The sequence below is a fragment of the Nicotiana tabacum genome, chromosome 16 (assembly GCF_000715075.1).
Source record: "Nicotiana tabacum cultivar K326 chromosome 16, ASM71507v2, whole genome shotgun sequence".
In the NCBI taxonomy this organism is placed as follows: Eukaryota; Viridiplantae; Streptophyta; class Magnoliopsida; order Solanales; family Solanaceae; genus Nicotiana; species Nicotiana tabacum.
Genome location: NC_134095.1, coordinates 159,381,850 through 159,404,370, shown reverse-complemented (window position 1 = coordinate 159,404,370; position 22,521 = coordinate 159,381,850). Strand labels below are relative to the sequence as shown.

General features: G+C 35.9%; 2 protein-coding genes across 2 annotated transcripts; one reads left to right on the top strand and one right to left on the bottom strand.

The window, feature by feature from the left end:
• The first annotated feature begins 12,517 nt into the window (after positions 1-12,517).
• Positions 12,518-14,975, top strand: LOC107779565 (uncharacterized). Its single transcript, XM_016600016.2, has 2 exons — positions 12,518-12,645; positions 12,752-14,975. Exon 2 carries the CDS (start codon positions 13,213-13,215, stop codon positions 14,716-14,718), a length of 1,506 nt encoding a protein of 501 aa, XP_016455502.1. The 5' UTR covers positions 12,518-12,645; positions 12,752-13,212; the 3' UTR covers positions 14,719-14,975.
• Positions 14,976-15,907: 932 nt separating this feature from the next.
• LOC107779564 (heat shock cognate 70 kDa protein 2) lies at positions 15,908-19,177 on the bottom strand. The gene is made up of 2 exons (XM_016600015.2): positions 18,626-19,177; positions 15,908-17,807 (listed from the first exon to the last, which is right to left on the bottom strand). The coding sequence occupies exons 1-2, from the start codon at positions 18,837-18,839 to the stop codon at positions 16,069-16,071; spliced, it is 1,953 nt and encodes a 650-aa protein (XP_016455501.1). The 5' UTR covers positions 18,840-19,177; the 3' UTR covers positions 15,908-16,068.
• Between the last annotated feature and the right edge of the window lie 3,344 nt (positions 19,178-22,521).

Genomic DNA, 22,521 nt, shown 5'->3' with positions numbered 1-22,521 from the left:
CTTTAACCTTTGCTTCCCCTTTTGAACCTTATTTATTCTTTCATATCCCTCTTTTGGAATCAGTAATTAAAATGAAAGAAAAAGAAAAGAGAAAAATAATGATAATAAAGACAAAAGAAAGTCACAATAAAATAAAGGATTTGGGAAATACGTTTGACCTGATTCCTCAAAAGGATACGTAGGCGCCTCACGGCTCGGTCATAATGTAACAAAAAAAAATCCCCAAGCAAGAAAAACTGGGGCAGAAGTTGTGTTTATAATTTTGGGAAAGAAAGTTGATTCCAAGAGTTGTAATGTTTTACCCATCAAAATTATTTTGAACCTTTTACCCTTTTTCTTTTAGCCATACACAAAACCCCATATTGATATCCAAAAAAGACCTCCCGATCAGTATCCGAGAAGTGCCAAGTTATGCAAACGGAAGTCGGGAATAACACTCTGATCCCTAGTACAGAGAGGATAATAAGCTGGAAATGAATTGGTAGCCGAAAGAATCCCCAGCAGAGAGAGTCATATCGGTAACACTCCGATCCCCAGCTGAAAAAAATAAAATAAAATGAGAGAGTCTTATCGGTGAAAACCTCCACAGGCACCATAAGGCGACGTAAGTTGAGAGAAATAAAACGAGAGAGTCTTATCGGTGAAAACCTTCACAGGCACCATAAGACGACGAGAGTTGAGAGAAATAAGAGAGTCTTATTAGTGAAAACCCCTCGAAGGGCACTATGAGGCGACAAGACAAGATTGGCGGAAAGGGTCCACATTTGGCAAAGAGTTGAGTGCTTGTTTATCCCCAACAAGATGAGGCCGTCCGAAAGATTGATTGATACAAATAGACTTGGTTGATTAATCCGGAATGCACGACATGATCGTTGGAATCGGTTATATCATTCAGATAAGTTCTTTTCTTTTTCCCCAGCATTTGTTCAGAAAGACTTCTTCTTTTTCTATTTTTGAAATCATCACTTTTTTATTTCTTGGTTTGAAGACTTTACCTCCCCAACAGTTTGTTTTTGAAAAGGATTTTCAGAGCTTGCTACCAGTTGCCAAAATGGTGCAAAGAAAAATGCGAATAGGACAGGCCAAAGATAAGGCAACAAAAGCAAAAAGAAGTTGGTCGCAAGACCAAATGATGAATGGGTCTAGATCCCAAGAGGACCAAATTTCCAGGGGAAGTTGGAGAAAAACAGAAAAGTAACAGTTAAAAGGTCATGAGGATCCCCAGCAGATTTTCGGGATACAGGAACAACTCCGACAGATTCTCGACCAAGTTCCGCAATGGTCGAACAACACAGAGCGGGGAAGGAAGAGAAAAGAAAAACCATCCCCAGCAGGAGTATCATCCTCAGTAAATAATATCATCCCCAGCAAATAATATCATCCCCAGCAAGTTTTATAATAAAACGCAAAGCAGGGAAAGGGAGAAGGGAAAAACCATCCCCGGCAGGAGTGGCACGACCACTCACCACGTTTTAAACTAACAAATTTTTCTTTGATTTGAAGCATGGAAAGGAAATGTTATTGACAATGGGAAGACATGGCCACAAAGAAGATTATCAAACTGGGGCAGAAAATTTTCTCTCATTGCGAAAATTTTCTTGAAATCAGATAGCCACTTGGGGGAAGATGGAAGATAACACAAGTTTTGAAGGAAGTGGAATCCCCAACAGTTTACGGGAGAAGGCAATACAAGTTTTAAAGAAAGCAATCTTGGAAGAAGCAAGATAACCCAAGTTTTAAGGGTAGTGGTCTTTGAATCAGTATCGTACCCACCATTGTTAAAAGGAGGAAAGTAACTAGTCTTAAAGAATGAAGATAATTCCCCAACAGTGTTATCCACGGCAGGTTTCAGAGAAGTGAAAACACTAGCTTGAGGAAAGCAATTCCAGTGGAAGGAAAGCGCCAGCTTTAAAGGAAGTAGTCTTTGAAGTGGAAAATGACATATTTTAAAAAAAAAACAAAAAAAAACACAGGTGTTATCCCCAGCAGTTTTCGTAGGAATAAGACACCAGTTTTGAGGGAAGCAGTTGAAAGAAGATGATTCAAGTCAGAAGGAAAATGGTTCGGGAGGCAGGAAGGAGCAACGTCAATAGTTACATTTTAAGAAATTTGTTGAGGTCAGGAGCCCCCCCTAAAGAATGGAATGACGATTTATTTTTCGAAGTTGTTTTTGAGGTCAGGAGCCCCCCCTGAAGAACGGAATGACGATTTATTTTTCGAAGTTGTTGTTGAGGTCAGGAGCCCCGCCTGAAGAACGGAATGACGATTTATTTTTCGAGGTTGTTGTTGAGGTCAGGAGCCCCCCCTAAAGAACGGAATGACGATTTATTTTTCGAGATTGTTGTTGAGGTCAGGAGCCCCGCCTGAAGAACGGAATGGCATTTTATATTTTGAAGTTGTTGTTGAAGTCTCGCCCGCCTGAAGAAAGGAATGACGATTTATTTTTCGAAGTTGTTGTTGAAGTCTCGCCCGCCTAAAGAAAGGAATGACGATTTATTTTTCGAGGTTGTTGTTGAGGTCAGGAGCCCCCCTAAAGAACGGAATGGCGATTTATTTTTCGAAGTTGTTGTTGAGGTCAGGAGCTCCGCCTGAAGAACGGAATGACGATTTATTTTTTGAAGTTGTTGTTGAAATCTCGCCCGCCTAAAGAAAGGAATGGCGATTTATTTTTCGAAGTTGTTGTTGAGGTCAGGAGCCCCGCCTGAAGAACGGAATGACGATTTATTTTTCGAAGTTGTTGTTGAGGTCAGGAGCCCCGCCTGGAGAATAAAGGTTTTATATTCTAAGAAGTAATTGGTTCTGAAGTCAGTAAAGCAGAGGAATACAACCGAAATCCCCAGCGGGAAACAACAAAAAATCCCCAGCAGAGGAAGACAGTTCAAGATTCGATGGAAAAATAATGCGAAGCTCCCGAGAAGGAAATAAGCAGTTCGAGATCGGTAGTCAAGGGAGAATACAAGACAAATCAGAAGTAAGAAATACCAGAGGAATCACCGAGACATCAAAGTAATAAGAGATACAAGAGCACGACTGAAGATTTAGATAAGATTTTGTAATTCATAGACTATAGTTTAGTCTAGCTTCTTGTTTTCTTTCAACATGATGTAATAAGGAGGTCGGTAAGCAGTAATAACAGCATGCAACAGCAGTAACATTGCAGTCCCATGGTAGGCCCAGCTACCAAAACTTCCCGAACTACATTAACCTGATTCCCTTTTAGCCAGGGATATGTAGGAAACCTTTGAAGCAAAGGTTCGGTTAAATCTTTTCAAAATTCTTCACACGAAGTAGCCGAATAGGCAAAAATCGCTCGTATCCGCTCACTTTATCTTTGCACGAAAACTCTTCATGTTTCCGGACAAAGAGGGGCAGCTGTGAGCACGTGATTTTTGCCCTACAAGAGCTGCTCCCACAAAAATTCAAAATAAAATGGTTTTTGTGTTGTTTGTAATTTAGGTGTCTTTTTGTCTATTTTTTTACTTTAATTAAAAAAAATACAAAAATATTTGTTGAGTGCGCATTTAGGATTTAATTTTACGATTAGGAATTAATTAAACTGGTTTGTTTTACAAAATGGAAAAATTACCAAAAAATATGTACTTTGCATTTAATGTCCGAATTGTGTGATTTTATCTTTATTTGATGTTTAATTTCATGTGATTGTCAATTTTATAATTAGGATTTTTAGTTGGTAATTAGGAATTAAAAGAAAAATAGAAGAAAAGGAAGAAATAAAGAGAAAGTCGGAATGGGCCAATTTTGAACTAAGTAGACCAGGCCCAAACCAAAGTAATCCCTTTGCAACCCAGTCCAAATACCCTGTTTACCCGGTCCAATTAGGCTGGCAACACGACCGTCCAAATGACGTCATTTTTGCTAGTCTCAGTCTGGGCCGTTGATCTCACTGGATCAATGGTCCAGATCAATCCCCTTTACCCATTCCCTGGCCCGACCCGCTTACCCCGAACCACACCCGCCCCAGCTAAGCCTAAACGACCCCGTTTGGTTTAAGTGGCTTAATCCGGACCGTTTTTTCCCATCATCTAATGGCCCGGATTAATCACCTGATTCCAATATATCAAAACACCCAAACCCCCTCTCGCCCACCTCATTTTCATCCCTTCATCTCCAAGAACCAGAGACCAAACGACCCTTCACCAAACCCTAGCCGCCCTCATACCCCACCGCCTGAAAGCCGGCGGCAACAACGCCGGTGACCACCAAAATCACACTCCTGAACCACAATGCCATCCCCTCTCCGAATCCACACTCGTTTTTCTTCGAATAATCCCTGAGCCCTTCGAATATTAGATCGAAAAATCTGTCCGGAACCTTGGTTCGTCTAATTGACCCCAAATCAACACCATATGACCCCCGTGACTCCTTCATACCGTACTTATCATGGACTTCCTTTGAATCGGACCAAAGCGCATCGAATATCAAGTTTAAGTTCGAGCCTAGCCGGTGAGTCTTTCTAATTGTGTTTATTCTATTGTCAATCTCTCCCCGTCTTTTCTTCTTTTCTCTGGTCATTCTGAAACTCGACCAGTCCTCTGTTTTGGCGTTTTGTTTATTCGACCATCTTTGTTTATCAAGAACAAACGTTTGGCATTTGGTTGATTAGCATATGTTGTGAACTGTTTAATCGTTTAAATAGTTTCATCGATTAGTTCGTTCATATTTGTAGTTTAGCTGTTCTCTTCGAGTTATTTGATGTTAGTTGTTTTATTTTTCTGATCTATTATTCTCAACTTCAGAGGTTCATTGTTAGTTTGATTCTGCTACCTGAATCCATTTGCATTTTTAATTCATTGAGTTACAAATTAATCGAGAGCTTAAGGTAGAAACTCAGGGGGGCTTTAATTTGAAAGTAGAATGGAGGGTAATAGGACAGCATGGTTGTCAAGTCACGTTTGATTTAAAAAAGGGAAAGAATGCCCATACTAGGAAGTAAAATAAGAATGGACATGAGTTAGTGGGGAACAAGTGAATTAAAAAAGAGATTAGACACAGAGTAATGGGCTGTCAGGGAATATCATGGGAGAATGGCTTAATTAATTGGTCTTAATACTCATAAGGGCTGCCAGGGAATATCATGGGAGAATGACTTAATTAACTGGTCTTAATACTCATAAGGGCTGAGAAGGGGTCTGTTATGGTATAAAATGGGGGGAGAGGACAGAGTGAAGGGGGCTTCTTTAATCAATCTAAGGGAGTTCTTTGGAGAGCTTTAAAAATCAGTTTTGAGCTTGACAAAAAAAAGTAAGTTTTGAGAGTTGAAGATCAGTTCTTGAAAGTTTAATCAGATTTTAGAGTTTGTTTTCTTAAGTGCTTTAAGTTCTTTTCAGTTGTGAGGGAGGTACTGTTCTATTGAGAAAGACTGTTCCATTGAGAAATTGTGAACTTTGCTAGTTGTTCTCCATAACTCGTTGTTTGTTGAGTTGAATCACTGGTGGTTGAAGTTCAGAGTTTCATTTCAAGTAGCCTTGGGTCCAATTAAACTAGTTTTGGTACGAGTAGTGTTTAGTTGACATTTTCAAGTGTTTGCTGGGTATCTTCAAGTCTAAACTGGTCTATCCGAGCTAATTCTGGGGTTATTTGCTGGTTATTGTTGTTGAGATTTGCTGAGTTGTTCCAGTTAGCTGTCAAAACTGCTGCTGACCCTGTTCTTTCTTCTATATCCTTGTAATTCCAGGTATCTTTCTACAACCTCCATTGATGTATGAAAGACTGGATCAGGCCAATGTATAGTTGATATTTGAAGAAATGGCATAAGGCTTCTGTTAATCTAATTTCAGCTCATTTAGTAGTCAATTAAATGCACAGTGGTAGTGATAGGGACTTAGACGATTTGAACATTTATAATTTGTGTAAACTCTGGACTGTATTGACTGATGGATTGTTGAACATGAGTTTGCTCGTTTGAACTATTAATTGTTGTGTTTGTGTATTTAGAGATACTTATGTGTTTTAGTGGGGTACTAGTAGTAATTGACTCCTTATTGGATTAATAGTGCCTGTTAGGTTTTTTAGCAGATTTCTGTGTGTCATAAATTAGTCTAAAAACATTGCAAATTGTAATCCAGTGGACTGTGGAATGTCGAAGTAGTGTAATTATTTCTTATGATTGTAGGGGTTTCATATCTAGTAGTGGTAATGTGAGAGGGTTTAAGATCCTAAGTTCTAATTGCTACGTGAGGATGCGAAATCAAAAGCTAAGGGTAAATGTGTAGCTTCATATCTGATAGGAACAAGCAAACAGTGAAGAGTTATGTGCTGGAAATGATAATTGAACTTGTGTTAAAGTCTATGGGTTAAAATGATGTCAAGGTCAAATGCAAAAATCAGGATTTCTGAATTGACGCAAGTATAAAGATTAAATTTGCCGATTAGTTACATTCATACAATAGTTGATTAAACTGGGCTGTTGTAATTCCTACGGCCCAAATGATTCTTGCCCAGGCCTATGACATCTCATGTGTTCCCCAATAATCAGACCTGCTGATAACCAAAACCACAAGGAAAAAATCCGTAAGGAATTTGGACGCTTAGGAGTCCCAACGAGATAGTTTGTTTTTTTTAAGACTTGGGCCTGAACTTTTTTAAAGCCCGACCTCGGGCACCATTTTCCCCTGTACAGTTGAATAATTTTTTTTTCTTTAAGGCTGTTATTAAGACCAATTTGTTGAAGATCGTGTGATGTATATTAGAGTTTGCTTGATTTCATATCATGATGGAATACGTTCAATGCCGGCCCATACAAGTTAATTAGGACCTTTGTTCCATTTTTTAGAGACAAACAAAGATAGAAAATCATAGTTGCTTTTAGGTTTGACTTTAAATAAAAATGAGACGAGCCTCGCCAAAACAAAATGCATAAATTGCGGGGCCCTCGTTAAATGTATATGTTAAAAATATTTAGATTCTGGGACGGGCCGTTTAGCGAATTTCACGGTTTTTCCCCAAAGTAATAACACGCTAGTCTCTTTAGGCGCGTATTTTAATAACGTTACCTTCCTAAACTCGGGTGCGCATTTATGTGACCAAATCTAAATCTCAACAAAGTCGAAATGTGTCGTTAATCACGGGTACATTGATTGTGACGTGGTTTGAGATGCATTTCCATGACGTTGCAAATTCCTTTAAAAAAATGATGAATGAGACGAGCCTCGACAAACAAGAATACACAAACTGCGGGGCCCTCAACGGACAGTTATTTCAAATGCTTAGATTTCGAGACAGGCCGCATAGCGAACTTTACGGCTTTTCTCAAAATAACAACGCGTTAGTATCTTTAGGCGCGTATTTAATAATGTTATCTTCCTAAACTCGGGTGCACATTTATGTGACCCAAATTCAAATCTCAACGAAGTTAGAACATATCGAAAATTGCGGGTACATTTATGTGGCGCAATTCGAGATGCATTCTCACGACGTTGCAATTCTTTGAATAAATAATAACAAAAGCGGTAAACAGTTAAATTTGCACGTAGGTTCATAATTGTATAAAATCAGATAATCAAGCCGAATATGACAGTTGAGCGACCGTGCTAGAACCACGGAACTCGGGGATGCCTAACACCTTCTCCCGGGTTAACAGAATTCCTTATCCGGATTTCTGGTGCGCAGACTGTTAAACAGAGTCATTCTTTTCCTCGATTCAGGATTCAACCGGTGACTTGGGACACCACAAATCTCCCAAGTGGCGACTCTGAATCTTTAAATAAAATCCCGTTTCGATTGTCCTTTAATTGGAAAAACTCCCTTTTGCGCCCCCTTATCGGGGGCTCAGCAGAAAAAGGAGGTGTGACACCAACTACCACCTGCCAAGGTCAATCCCAACTCACAACTCTTATCGCAAATCACTATTGCCGATAATGTGATTCACAAACAAACATTTTTTACAACAATATGTAAGTTAAGATTTTTTTTCTAACACTTTGAGAGATAATTTTATCCATGGTCATTGAATTTTTGTGTTTGTTACCTAAAAGTTACTTTCTTTCTTTTGTTACACAAAAATCATTTTACTTTGCTCTAGTCATCACACAAGTCACATTTTTACTTGAAAAGTCTATTATGCCCTTGATATTATATAAACTTTCATACTTATGTAATACCTTCTATATTATATACTATATAATATATTTTTACTTGTGTATTTTATTTATAAATAAAATAACTTAATATTATTTTTATAAAATATTCATATATTTAATTTTTTCTAACTTTAATTTTCAAGATATATTAGTAGCGTTATAAAAACAATTTTTTTTCTGCAATTCTTTTTTTTTTTTGAATTTAGTTGACCAACCAAAGTTGGTCGTTATTTTCTAATCAACTTTGATCGGTATGCCCTTCCGGTCTTCAAAATACTGACTACACGTTATTGGTAGTGTTTTGGACGGTTATTGACCATTACCGACCAACTTTGGTCGATTTTTTTGGACGATTTTTTCCCGAATTTCTAGTAGTATAATTTTTCAATAACCAATTGCCCAGGTAAATCCCCAAGAAAATATCCCCAGCTAAATTCGCGTGTAGAGTTACCTAGGGATTTTCCTTCTGATTAACATGTGATTTTTTCCTCATTTTCTTTGTTTGTTTACCTGCGAATTTTCTCACGAAAATGTACTTGTCGATTTATTTCTCTACTAATATATATTAAAGTTACTGACAAATTTAATAATGCTACTAATATATTTTAAAAATTAACATTAAGAAAAAACTAAATATTCGAATATATTATAAAAAATTTCAAGATATATTAGTAGCGTTATAAAAAATTTCTAACTTTAATTTTCAAGATATATTAGTAGCGTTATAAAAATAATTTTTTTTTAATTTAGTTGACCGGCCAAAGTTGGCCGATAATTTCTAACCAACTTTGGTCGGTATACCCTTACGGCCTTCAAAATACCGTCTACACATTATTGGTTGCGTTTTGGACGATTATTGACCATTACCGACCAACTTTGGTCGATTTTTTCGGACGTTTTTCCCGAATTTCTAGTAGTATATTTTTTCAATAACCATGCCCCGGTAAATCCTCAAGAAAATATCCCCAGCAAAATTCGCGTGTAGAGTTACCTAGGGATTTTCCTTCTGATTAACATGTAATTTTTTCCTCATTTTCTTTGTTTGTTTACCTGCGAATTTTCTCACGAAATTGTACTTGTAGATTTATTTCTCTACTAATATATATTAAAGTTACTGACAAATTTAATAATGCTACTAATATATTTTAAAAATTAACATTAAGAAAAAACTAAATATACAAATATATTATAAAAAAATTCAAGATATATTAGTAGCGTTATAAAAAATTTCTAACTTTAATTTTCAAGATATATTAGTAGCGTTATAAAAATAATTTTTTTTAAAATTTAGTTGACCGGCCAAAGTTGGCCGATAATTTCTAACCAACTTTGGTCGGTATACCCTTACGGCCTTCAAAATACCGTCTACACATTATTGGTTGTGTTTTGGATGGTTATTGACCATTACCGACCAACTTTGGTCGATTTTTTCGGACGTTTTTCCCGAATTTCTAGTAGTATAATTTTTCAATAACCATGCCCAGGTAAATCCTCAAGAAAATATCCCCAGCTAAATTCACGTGTAGAGTTACCTAGGGATTTTCCTTCAGATTAACATATAATTTTTTCCTCATTTTCTTTGTTTGTTTACCTGCAAATTTTCTCACGAAAATGTACTTGCTGATTTATTTCTCTACTAATATATATTAAAGTTACTGACAAATTTAATAACGCTACTAATATATGTGAAAATTAACATTAAGAAAAAACTAAATATACGAATATATTATAAAAATAATAAATAAAATAATATTAAGTTATTTTATTTATAAATAAAATACATAGTTAAAAATATATAATATAGTATATAATATAGAAGGTATTACATAAATATGAAGGTTTATATAAAATCAAGGGCATAATAGACTTTTCAAGTAAAAATATGATTTTTGTGATAACTAGAGCAAAGTAAAATAATTTTTTTGTGTAACAAAAGAAAGAAACGTGACTTTTGTGTAATGAATACAAAGTTGAATGGTTTTTACGTAATAAAAAAAAAGATTTTTGTGTAACAAACACAAAAGTTCAATGACCATAGATAAAATTAGCTCACAGTTTGAGGATATATAATATAAATTGAGATGCTATCCAAAAAAAACAGCATTGATTAACCATTATTAAAAATGATATCTTAATAATCATATGTGTACTTATCAAATTCAACATCTTATTATTTTTTTAAGAGAGAAAAAGAGAGACAAATGGGGCCTAAATTTCCCTTTTTCAATTAAAAAAAGAAAAGAAAAAAAAAGAGAGAGAAGAGAACTTTAGTTATTATTATTAATAAAAGAAAAAGAAAAGATAGGGAAGTCCACTTATTCATATGGGAACACAATAAAGTTTGGAGGACCATTCCACTTTGCTTCCTTTGCTTTTGTCACATTGAGCTGTCCATTGAATTCTTGACTATATTCATTCAAGTCTCCCTCTTATCTTGATAAGTTCAATTCCATCTCTGTACGTCATATCTTCAAACCCCAACTTGTACTGTCAAGTTGCTATTTATCTTAGTATAAACTTATCTTATATGTGTAATACTTCTTTCGATCCAAAATAATTAATTTTTTTTCTTTTCCTTTTTCTTTTTATTTCTACTATGCATTTCTTCTCCTTTATATTTTAATCATATTTTTATTCTCTTTCTCCTATTTATAAGAATAAATTTTAAATTTATATTAAATGATGTATATCATGTAAAACATAAGTAATACCAAATACTCAATGTTATTGCTTTAAAATAACTATATTTTATATTGATTGGAAATTTTAATTTGTATTTTTACTTTACGTTTATATTTTAATTGAATTCTTTTATAATAAATATTTAATTTTATATTTCTTTTTCTAAATAATACAGATCGCAAATAGAACCTTTACTGTTCTTTTTCGTAATTTGATATTTAAAAGTGCTTTTTTAAAAAATTGGTCAAACATAATGAGTTTGCAAAAAATACTACTCAAACGAATTAGCCAAACACAAATTGTTATTTTGCAAAAAGTACTTTTTCAAGAAGCACTTCTAACCAAAAGCACTTTTCAAAATAAATAGTTTCTGACAGCTTGGCCAAACAGGCTCTTATGAATTTCCTTCTTAGCGGAAGCGATTATCTGCAACAACCCGACTCAAATTATTGTGGGAAATCCAAACGTGATGGATGGACTCCCTGTTTCTACGGCCTAGTTATTCCTCTCTAAGAAGCAAAAAATAAAGTCTAGTCGTGTTTCAAGTGAATGATTTGAAATTCGAATTATTTCATGGAATAACACCCGTCTATATTGAGCTCGTTAAGAAATGTTAGAAAAACCTTTTTTCTACACAATCATAATGGTATATTTATAGGTTGTAAGTAAAATTTAGGAAGATGACTTATTAATAGGCTTATGAGTCATCTAGCACCCTTTATATGTGGACCCGATCCAATAATATTTTTCAATAATCTAAGTATTCTATTTCTTGTTATTTCGAGAATTATATTTGCAAAAGTGATTTTGCATTTTCGTAATATTACAATAACAACAACAAAATTGTTTTCAGGCTTAAGAGTCATTTTGTTTAATGTTAAAGTAACATATTTATGGATTATTTTGCAGCTTAGCTACCAAACTTTTTGTCGGTCCTTGACTAATTTTTAAATTCCATGAAAAGGAAATGGAACAAAAAAATTGATAATTATAAACGAAAATGGCAAAGTCAAATGTACATTCTTTCTTACCGTACTACTCCTACTTTTAAAAAAGAAAGTACTATTAAGGATATTAAACCTATTTCTTAACAACAAATCTCAATGGTGGGAAAAGATTTTGCAAAATCAAATTTACCTTGTCTTACATTTTAAATGATATTGCACAAGAAATAAATATAACACCGCAATATTTGAGTAATTTTTTTTTAAAAAGGTAAATTTCAATTTCTTAAAAAATAATTATTTATTCATTACCATTTTTCTTATAGGCCTTTTTGTAACGGGGATTAGGGTGTTAATCCAAAATAGAATTCGAGATTAAATTTATCCGATGTTTGATTGTGAATATTAGCTCTAACTAATATGCCTAAATTATTAAGTTATTTATTCTTATCATAATCTTAATTATCAAACGACCCCTAGAGGAGAAAAGGAAGAACATCCAAAGGCCACTGTTTAGAAGACTTAACTCAAATAGTCGTTTACTTAATTTTTTAAACTTAAAATAATCAATGAATATATAATATATGTATAGTTTATATAAATATATGTATAATATGAATAATTAATATATAATCTATGAATACTAATAAATCTATCATGATAAAATAATATATACTATATCTTTCAATAATTTAATAATTGACAGGTTAATAATTGAAATGCTGTATCTACTACACCGTCACCGTTATCTTGACGGCGTTTGCTCCCTTGAAACGGTTGTAACTAGTGCAGGTCGTTCTCATCAACCCTTAACAAATTATCTTTAAGCTCTCTGAATACCCTTTTTCATTCTCCTTTTACGTCACCGCCTACTTCACAATTCCCATATCTTTTGCTGCAGATTCACACCATTCTCTCAGGTACATACTCTTCAAAATTTTCCCTTTTGGATCTTACTTTTTCTGCATGTATATACTTTCCTGGGATTCTTTTTTACTTATTATTATTATTTTTTAAATTCTACAGATGTTTTAAAGATTCAAAGGGTTGTTTGGAATCAAGAATTGGTGCTTTCATCTTGCAAAGGTCAAATCTTTAATGGGTATACAATGAATTGTTTGATAAAGTTGTAATTTTTCTGATTTTGGTGTGTTTTAAAATGCATAAAGAAATGCTATATATGGTTCTTTATATGAATTGAGTCAGGGTTATTGAATCTTGGTTGTTTGATTCTTGTATGGATATGTTGAGGAGGTGGTCATGGTCATGTTTTTGAATATTAGTTGTGGTGGAATTATACTTCCAGAGAGGCGGATCCAGGATTTAGAATCAGTTAGTTGGAAGTGGATACCGGATGTTATGTATATACATTTTGAAGATCCTTTTTCATATGTATACTTGGTTCGAGCTGAAAGCAATAGGTTCAGTTGAACCCATTGCTAAAGGCTAGAGACGCCTTTACTTCACCTCTAATAATAGGAAAGGAAATGCTAACAAAGGGGAAAATGGGTGAAGATCTCCTCACAACCTTAACTATAGAAAGCAATCATTTGTCCACCCTTTTGTCCATGGATTCCGGTTCGTCTTCTCATGATGAAATGGAGAGAGAGTTGATCCGGACTGTTAACCATCTACAACCGCCTGATATCAATCTCCCACTCGAGCCTAGTCCTCCTCCTCCATCGTGGAATGATACATGTGATATGCTAGATGTAGGCCTTGGTCCCCAACATTATGAGGTTGAGACAAATATTAGTATCACAAAAGTTGGGAAGAAGTGCGCCAAGCGGCTTGATAGTATTTGGGGCGCTTGGTTTTTCTTCACTTTTTACTTTAAGCCAGCTCTGAATGAGAAGTCGAAGGGTAAGATTATTCGCGAGAGTAACGGGGCATCTCCGTATGATAAATCAGATTTGAGGCAGGATGTTTTCCTTGTTCAGCATGATATGGAGAATATGTACATGTGGGTTTTCAAGGACAGGCCTGAAAACGCACTTGGCAAGATGCAATTGAGGAGTTACATGAACGGGCATTCACGTCAAGGGGAGAGTCCCTTTCCTTTCACTGCAGATAAAGGTTTCGTTAGATCTCACAAAATGCAAAGGAAACATTACCGAGGTCTTTCCAACCCTCAGTGCCTTCACGGAATTGAAGTTGTTAGGTCGCCCAATCTTACAGGTCTCGATAAAGAGGAGCAAAAGAAGTGGATGGAGCTTACTGGCCGAGACATGAACTTTTCAATTCCTTCTGAAGCCAGTGACTTTGAGTCATGGAGATGCCTTCCAAATACAGAATTTGAGCTTGAGCGGCATCCTCCTGCATTGAAGAGCAACTCAATTCCCCGTCCAGAAAGATTATTAAATGGCTCCGGCCTGAACCTATCTACTCGGTCTTCAAACCATGTAAATGGAGAAGGATTAAACATTTTGTCTGTCTGCAATAAGAGGAAGAAAAATGGATTTTCCGGTGGAAACAATGACGATTGCTGTTTGCCTAATAGTCAACATCCAATTAGCCAACCCTGGCTAGGAGCATTTTCCGGTGCAATGCATATGGCATCAGGTCCAGTTACGGCTGCAAAGACTATTTATGAAGATGACACGGCGTTCTTGATACTTGTTAGCATGCCTTTTGTCGATCTAAAAAGTGTCAAAGTTACTTGGAGAAACACTATCTCTCATGGCATTGTGAAGATATCTTGTATCAGCACGGGATGTATACCGATCATTAAAAGGCAAAACCGGACTTTCAAGCTAGCAGATCCAGCTCCCGAGCACTGCCCTTCAGGGGAATTTGTCAGAGAAATCCCTCTTAGGACTCGCATTCCAGAAGACGCTAAACTAGAAGCATATGGAGATGAGACTGGAACTATGCTTGAAATTCTCGTGCCAAAGCAGCGTGTAGGACCTGAAGAGCACGAGGTTCTAGTGTGCCTTCGCCCCTCTCCTTGGACTACACATGCATACGTTGATCTGACAGAAGCAATGGCTTGAAATTTGTGGAAGCTCTCTTAGGTAGTAGTCATTATTTACTGACCTCAATGAAAATGGTATTTATATTTTCTTCTAATTCTTCAGGAAATATTCTTTTCTTTTCCGCCCTTCAGCCAATATGGGACACAAGATGCTGATTTTTTGCATGCCCTCAATGTCCACACCATTTTGTTCCTGCTAGTCTTGGATCTTTTATTGGCATCTTTAACAATTTCATACTGTTTTATCATTAAATGATATTTGTGTTTCAATCTCTATCTCAATTCTTCAGGTCTTGTGTTCTGTTTCTGTGACATACTAACCATTGCATGAATCCAACCTTTAGCTTGTTTTGCATTCTCGTTCCGAGTACTGACGAGTGTCATACTGCATTAAGATTCATGTGATACATCTTTTGTAACCTGAGAGGAAGAAGTTCAATTTTTATCAAGATAACTGGAATTGTAGCGACGTACAATAATCTTTGTTTTTCCAGTATTAAATAAAAACTTCATTGAAGCTTAGAAATTACTTTCTTTCTCTACCACATCTCACAGAACAAGGCCACAGCCTAAGTCATTTATAATTTGAACAAGGTAGAAATTTTGGGATATGCTTTGTTTCCTAGTATCTTGCCATTGTTACTGGATATTGCTACTGCTTTTTCCATCTATTTTTCGGATCCTATTGACTTCGATTAGACCAGACCGCCCCGGAGAGGAATGTGCCCACGAGGGCACCACCAGATGTTGTAGATAAACCTACTAAAGAAGAAGTTGAGTATATCATAGCTGACCGCACCATGGGCTAGCCCATACACCCACTGCACGAGTGGTATACTACTTAGTCAAGTAGAAAGGAACAAGGTCTTACGATCACTATATCTTCGATTTTTCTTTATCTTGTTATTGTTCTATTGTTTCTTTTTATCTTCTTGAGCCAAAGGTCAAATCCCACTTATGGGTTGTTGTTGTTGCTCTTTAATATGCTTTCTGTGCATTCAAGCCATACCAACTTCTGTTACTCTCCTGTATTGGTTTAGCTATTTGTGGTTTCTTGTGCTGGTAATAGTTTCTGGTACAAATTTTTATGATTAATTTTGTTCCTGTGCATACTCTAAATGCATATTTGCATCGTTGCTGGTTGCAGTATCTACAATTGATACTTTTAACTTTTTTAGCTGTGACCAAAAATATAAAAACAGTCGATATACCAAAAAAGCGATAAATTTTGATAGAAAGTCGAACACAACCCCAAAAACAAACAGGAGAAAAGTTTGAACGCTCACAGATACACCAACAAAATATAGACAGACAACCAAAGACCTCTAAAACTACATCTTTTATTGACTACTACGAACTAGATTTCAACTTAATCAACTTCCTCAATCTTAGGACCTGCACCACTTGCACCAGCAGAAGGACCATCTTCATCCATGCCCCCAGCCATATCAGGACCAGCACCTCCATCCTGGTACATCTTTGCAATAATGGGGTTACATATGCTCTCAAGCTCCTTCATCTTATCTTCGAATTCATCGGCCTCCGCCAGCTGGTTGGCGTCGAGCCACGAGATCGCCTGATCAATAGCATCCTCAATCTTCTTCTTGTCATCTGGGCTTAGCTTAGAACCAATCTTCTCATCCTTGATAGTGTTCCTCATGTTGTAGGCATAGTTCTCCAACGCATTTTTCGCCTCTACCTTCTTCTTGTGTTCCTCATCCTCTGCCTTGTACTTCTCTGCTTCTTGCACCATCTTCTCGATTTCTTCCTTTGATAACCTACCCTTATCATTCGTAATTGTAATCTTGTTCTTCTGTCCGGTGGTTTTATCCTCAGCAGAGACGTTCAAGATACCATTCGCGTCAATATCAAAGCAGACTGTGATCTGAGGCACACCCCTAGGAGAAGGAGGTATACCGGAGAGTTCAAATTTACCCAACAAGTTGTTGTCTCGAGTTCTTGCCCTCTCACCCTCGTACACCTGAATCAAGACTCCGGGCTGGTTATCCGAATAGGTAGAAAACACTTGCTCTTTCTTAGTTGGAATTGTGGTATTCCTCGGAATCAAGACGGTCATAACACCTCCAGCAGTCTCAAGACCAAGTGAAAGCGGAGTGACATCCAACAGCAACAGGTCCTGAACTTTTTCATTTCCTTCACCACTCAAGATAGCAGCTTGCACAGCAGCACCATAGGCGACAGCTTCGTCGGGGTTGATACTCTTGCAAAGTTCCTTCCCGTTAAAGAAGTCCTGCAGCAACTGTTGCACCTTCGGAATCCTAGTCGAGCCACCAACAAGAACAATGTCATGAACACCGCTCTTATCCATTTTGGCATCCCTCAAACACTTTTCGACAGGCTCCATACATTTTCTGAAAAGATCCATGTTAAGCTCCTCAAACCGAGCACGAGTAATAGTCGTATAGAAATCAATACCCTCATAAAGAGAATCAATTTCAATAGTAGTCTGAGCAGTGGATGAGAGTGTTCTTTTAGCCCTTTCACAAGCAGTTCTTAGCCTCCTAAGAGCTCTAGGATTTCCACTGATATCCTTTTTGTGCTTCCTCTTGAATTCCTGGACAAAGTGATTAACCATCCTATTATCAAAATCCTCCCCACCAAGATGCGTATCACCAGCAGTAGACTTCACTTCAAAAATCCCTTCTTCAATAGTAAGAAGTGAGACATCAAATGTACCACCACCTAAGTCAAAAATAAGCACATTCTTCTCCCCTGAACTGCCTGCTTTCTTGTCAAGTCCGTAAGCAATCGCAGCAGCAGTAGGCTCATTGATAATACGCATAACGTTGAGGCCAGAAATAGTTCCAGCATCCTTAGTAGCCTGACGTTGCGAGTCATTGAAGTAGGCAGGCACAGTAACAACAGCATTCTTTATTGTTGTTCCAAGAAAGGCCTCTGCAATCTCCTTCATCTTAACAAGGACCATAGAGGAGATTTCTTCAGCAGAAAATTGCTTCTCTTCGCCTTTGTAATTGACAACAATCATGGGCTTGTCCGCAGGGCCGGGAATGACCTTAAAAGGCCACAGTTTCATGTCACTTTGTACTGAGGGGTCATTAAATCTCCTACCAATCAGTCGCTTGGCATCTGGAACCAAATACAACAGAGCTTAGCCTGAATGCACGGATGATTAAATTGTACTAGCCGTAATAGTTAAAAGACAGACAGAATCTAATTCATAAAAGTAAGGATTTAAATTTAACTTGGCATTTACAATGGCAAATATAAATTTTACAGTATTCCAAACAATGATTCATCTCATTGAAAGTATATATCAATACCAAACAATATACACCCTAACTCAAAATTATCTTTTTATTAGTTCATTCTGTTTCAATAATTTTTTCAGTTCCAAATAAAATTGTTCAGCAAAATTTTCTTACAAAATTTCCACCAATCCATGTCCGGATTAGGAAGATTGCATTTATTTGAGCTAAATTTAACACTACTAATGGTTCTTAAGGCACATACAACATTCATTTTTATTTCGATAAACTTTTTTTTTCTTCTTTAAAATAGAATTTCTGCAGGCTCAAATCAAATGATCATATATACGGCTCTATAACTCGCAAACCACACAAATTTGACATCTTCGCAAAAAGTTTAACATTCATGTTACTTCCAATATATCGAAATACTCGGGGACGGAGAGTGTTGTGAGCGATATAATCCCTTGCCTTTGATTCACCCAATAGCTTTGATTCGAAACTTGTATTTGTTTTAAAAATCATTAATATATATATATATATATATATATATATATATATATATATATATATATATATATATATATATATATATATATTATTAATTTAGAACCTCGTAACTTAAAAGAACTAGAATCCCTTTTCACCTCTGAAATACTAGTAAAATATAAAAATACGAGAAGGTGAAGGCGAGCTTACCAAAGACAGTGTTAGTAGGATTCATGGCAACTTGATTCTTAGCAGCATCCCCAATCAACCGTTCCGTATCAGTAAAAGCAACATAAGACGGCGTCGTTCTGTTCCCTTGATCATTCGCTATGATCTCAACACGATCATGCTGCCATACACCAACACACGAGTACGTCGTCCCTAAATCAATTCCGATCGCCGGTCCTTCGCCTTTTCCAGCCATTAATCTGAGCTCAAAACGAACAATTATCACACAAACAAGAGTAAATAATTAAGTAAGACGAGAGCTGGTATTTTATTTTATTTTTTGCAGAGAAAAATCAAGTAATTAGAATATGGAGATAGAAAAGAGAGAAGGGTATAAATAGTTGATTGATTGGTTCCGTTTGGAGAGTCTCTAGAAGTTTCTTGATTTTACATGAAAAAACCACCGATTGGAGATTAAAGACGGTGCAATTGGAATGAATTTTTTTTTGGCAGAGAGGTGGCGAATTGAGTTTCTCTTCTCGTGAGTTCTGGAAATTTCTCTATACTACTACACGTGTTACGTTCACCATGCTTGGATTAATGTTCTAGCTTATCTATATTATTATAAAAGCATAAATACAATGTCGGTTTACAAAAATAACCTTATAATATTAAGCATAATAATTTATAGTAAAAGAGTATAATCAGAATTTTAGACATTAATTAGCCTTATAATTCTATTAGTTTTAGGACATATACTACACGTTAGAAATCCTTCATGATGAATCTCACGATCTCACCTAACCTATGAGCATTAAATTGGCACTATTAAAAAATGTTAGTAGTTTTACGACAAATATTTCAAAGAAATAATATTCTATTATTTTGGACTTCACAAATATTGTTAGAATATAAAAACTACCAGCAAGCAAAAAATCAAATTGATGTATATGCATTAGTTTATTTCCTAAGCATTTAAAACATGAAAACCAAAAACACGTCAAAGAAATATGCTCTAATTTGATCAATACTATATATATATATTATTCAGGTATTTTTGAAGTTTCTATTACTAATTTAATTTGAAAACATATTATAATGTCCTATTACTAATATAATTTGATAATGTATTATATTGTTCAAATCCATTTAGAAATAAAGAGAGTCTATATCTTCTGTATACTATTATAAAAGCACGAATATAATATTAATAGACCAAACTAGCCATAAAATATTAAACAAAAGAACTCATAGGGAAAGGATATAATTGTAATAACTGTCACACCTCCTTTTTCACTTGCGTCCGCAGGGGCGTAGGGGAGTTTTTCCACTTAAAGGACAATCGAAACGGGATTTATTTATTTAATTCAGAGTCGCCACTTGGGAGATTTATGGTGTCCCAAGTCACCGGTTGAATCCTGAATCGAGGAAAAGATTGACTCTGTATTACAGTTCGCGAACCAGAAATCCGGGTAAGGAACTTTGTTAACCCGGGAGAAAGTATTAGGCATTCCCGAGTTCCGTGGTTCTAGCACGGTCGCTCAACTGTCATATTCGGCTTATCTATCTGATTTTAATACATGATGAACCTATGCGCAAATTTTAACTTCAACCGCTTTTTATCTATTTTTTGAGGAAAATTGCAACGTCATTAAAGCAAGTCTTGAACCATGTCACATAAATGCACCCGTGGTTTTTGACATATTTTAACATCGTTGAGATTTGGATTTGGGTCACATAAATGCGCACCCGAGTTTAGGAAGGTAACATTATTAAAATACGCGCCTACAGAGACTAGCGCGTTATTACTTTGGGGAAAAATCGTGAAATTCGTTAACGGCCCGTCCCGAAATCTAAGTATTTTTATATATACATTTAATGGGGGTCCTGTAGTTTATTTGTTTGTTTAGCGAGGCTCATCTCATTTTTATTATTCAAAAGGCAAACCTAAAAACTATGGTGATTTTTCTATTTTTACTTGTCTCTAATAATAAAAATAAAACCTAACTAATTATTATCTTTTAAGAAATACTACATCTAGATCTGCAAACTTCAAACAGTCTACGTGAAGGAATCATAATCCAGGCCCAGCACAAACTAGACCAATCGCAGGCATGGGTCCAGGCCCCAAACGGATATGCATGTCAGACCCAGGCCTGAGCCATTTATTTCGGCCCAGAAGCTTACACTTTATGCAAAGGGGCTGTCGAGCCCCAGCAGTTAAATTAAACAACGCTTCAGTTCAATGTGCACAAGTGTTCACTGAAAGTTTTAAACCATCAAGTTTAATGAACTAGCTCAACGAAACGGACAATTATTCTGATTCTTTACCCCAACCCTTATGCTAACCAAAATTACCAACTCGAGTTCACGTATCTATCAAATTTAAAGCCGTTGTTCATGCTAGGAATTAACACGGGCAATCATGAAAAAAAGCGCAACTTATTGAGGTGATTAGATATTATACCATGTTATTCGTACAATTAGTCATGTCTAATTTTATACCCGTTTGTGATCCCAGCACCCTAAATATGAAAGCTATAGCAATTGGCTATTACGATCCAGATTCACCTTCACATTAATGCCACAGTTAACTAAATTAACTATAGCAAATCCGAGTAGCTCATACAGTCCAGTACAGATTCATGGTCATATAATCATTAATCCACAGTCTTTCTAGTTTAATTACAAGACAAGTTTCAGAAATTACTAATGCGTATTTGAAATCTATAACTACAAGCTATACTAATAGTGAAATACAGAAGCGAATTCATATGGTAGCAGTGCCTCGTCATTTGATTTCATAATCGTTCAGATACATCGAATGAAACTTCAAGGCATTAGAGACAACAAGGTACCTGGAAATATAATCGAGTAGAAGGGGGAGTTAGCAACAGAAGAGCAAACAACAGCAACCAGGAATTCAAACAGCAACCATCACAGTTCAAGACCAATTTTTACCCAGAATCAACTCGACCACAACCCAGAACAAGTTGCAAAACCAATAGAAACAGCAAATATCAAAACGAACAGACTCAATAGAGTTTGAATTAAACCAAAACTTAATCAGTAAACTACTGAACCACTTCAGCAATGAGAATCCCTGTCCAGAATTCGACTTACACCTATGAATGCAATGAAACAATATATTTTTGATTTTCTGTTCTTAAACTCTCCAGAACTCTAAAAACGCTGAATGCCTTAGCTTTTAAAATGTTGTCTGAGACTGCCTCTTCAAAGAACTCTCCAAAACTCTCTGAACTGATCCCCCCTAATTCTAAGGTCTGCCCTGTTTTTTATACCCTCATACAGACCCCTTTTCCAGCTTGTTTTAACACTTAAATCATTAAGAAATGTGTTTCTTCCATCACATTCCCTGATAGCCACTACTAAGTGTCTAATTTTATTATTTAATTCAAAGGTGTATGGGCCATGTCATATTTTAATCAATTCCTTTTAAGCCTCCACATACCATTATGTTTTGTTTCCCACTAACTATTAAACAAATGTCTATTTAATGGTACATTAGTACTTAGTGGACAGAACACTCAAACTACCCATTTCTTCAAGTTTTCAATTCCCAAATTACCCCCATGGAACCCCTGTGATTACTTCTTTCAGCTCAGTTATGACCAATTCAACTAATCATTAACTATACTGATTCCTAATTCAATTATCTAAATGAACTGAATTTAAACTCTAAACACCTCAACTATAACCAATCCAGCCTATCAAATGCCTAACAACTGAATGGCTAAAGCTGAATTCTAATTGGAACAAATGACCTGAATTTAAATCAAAATCATATTAACACCACACATAACCCAATAGAATTATTGAAGCTGAAGCTGAAACTGAATCAAAATCACGTTGATATAGGGATTAAGCTAACACAATTCTAAGTCAAACCTATACAAAATGCAGGATCACTGTCAGTA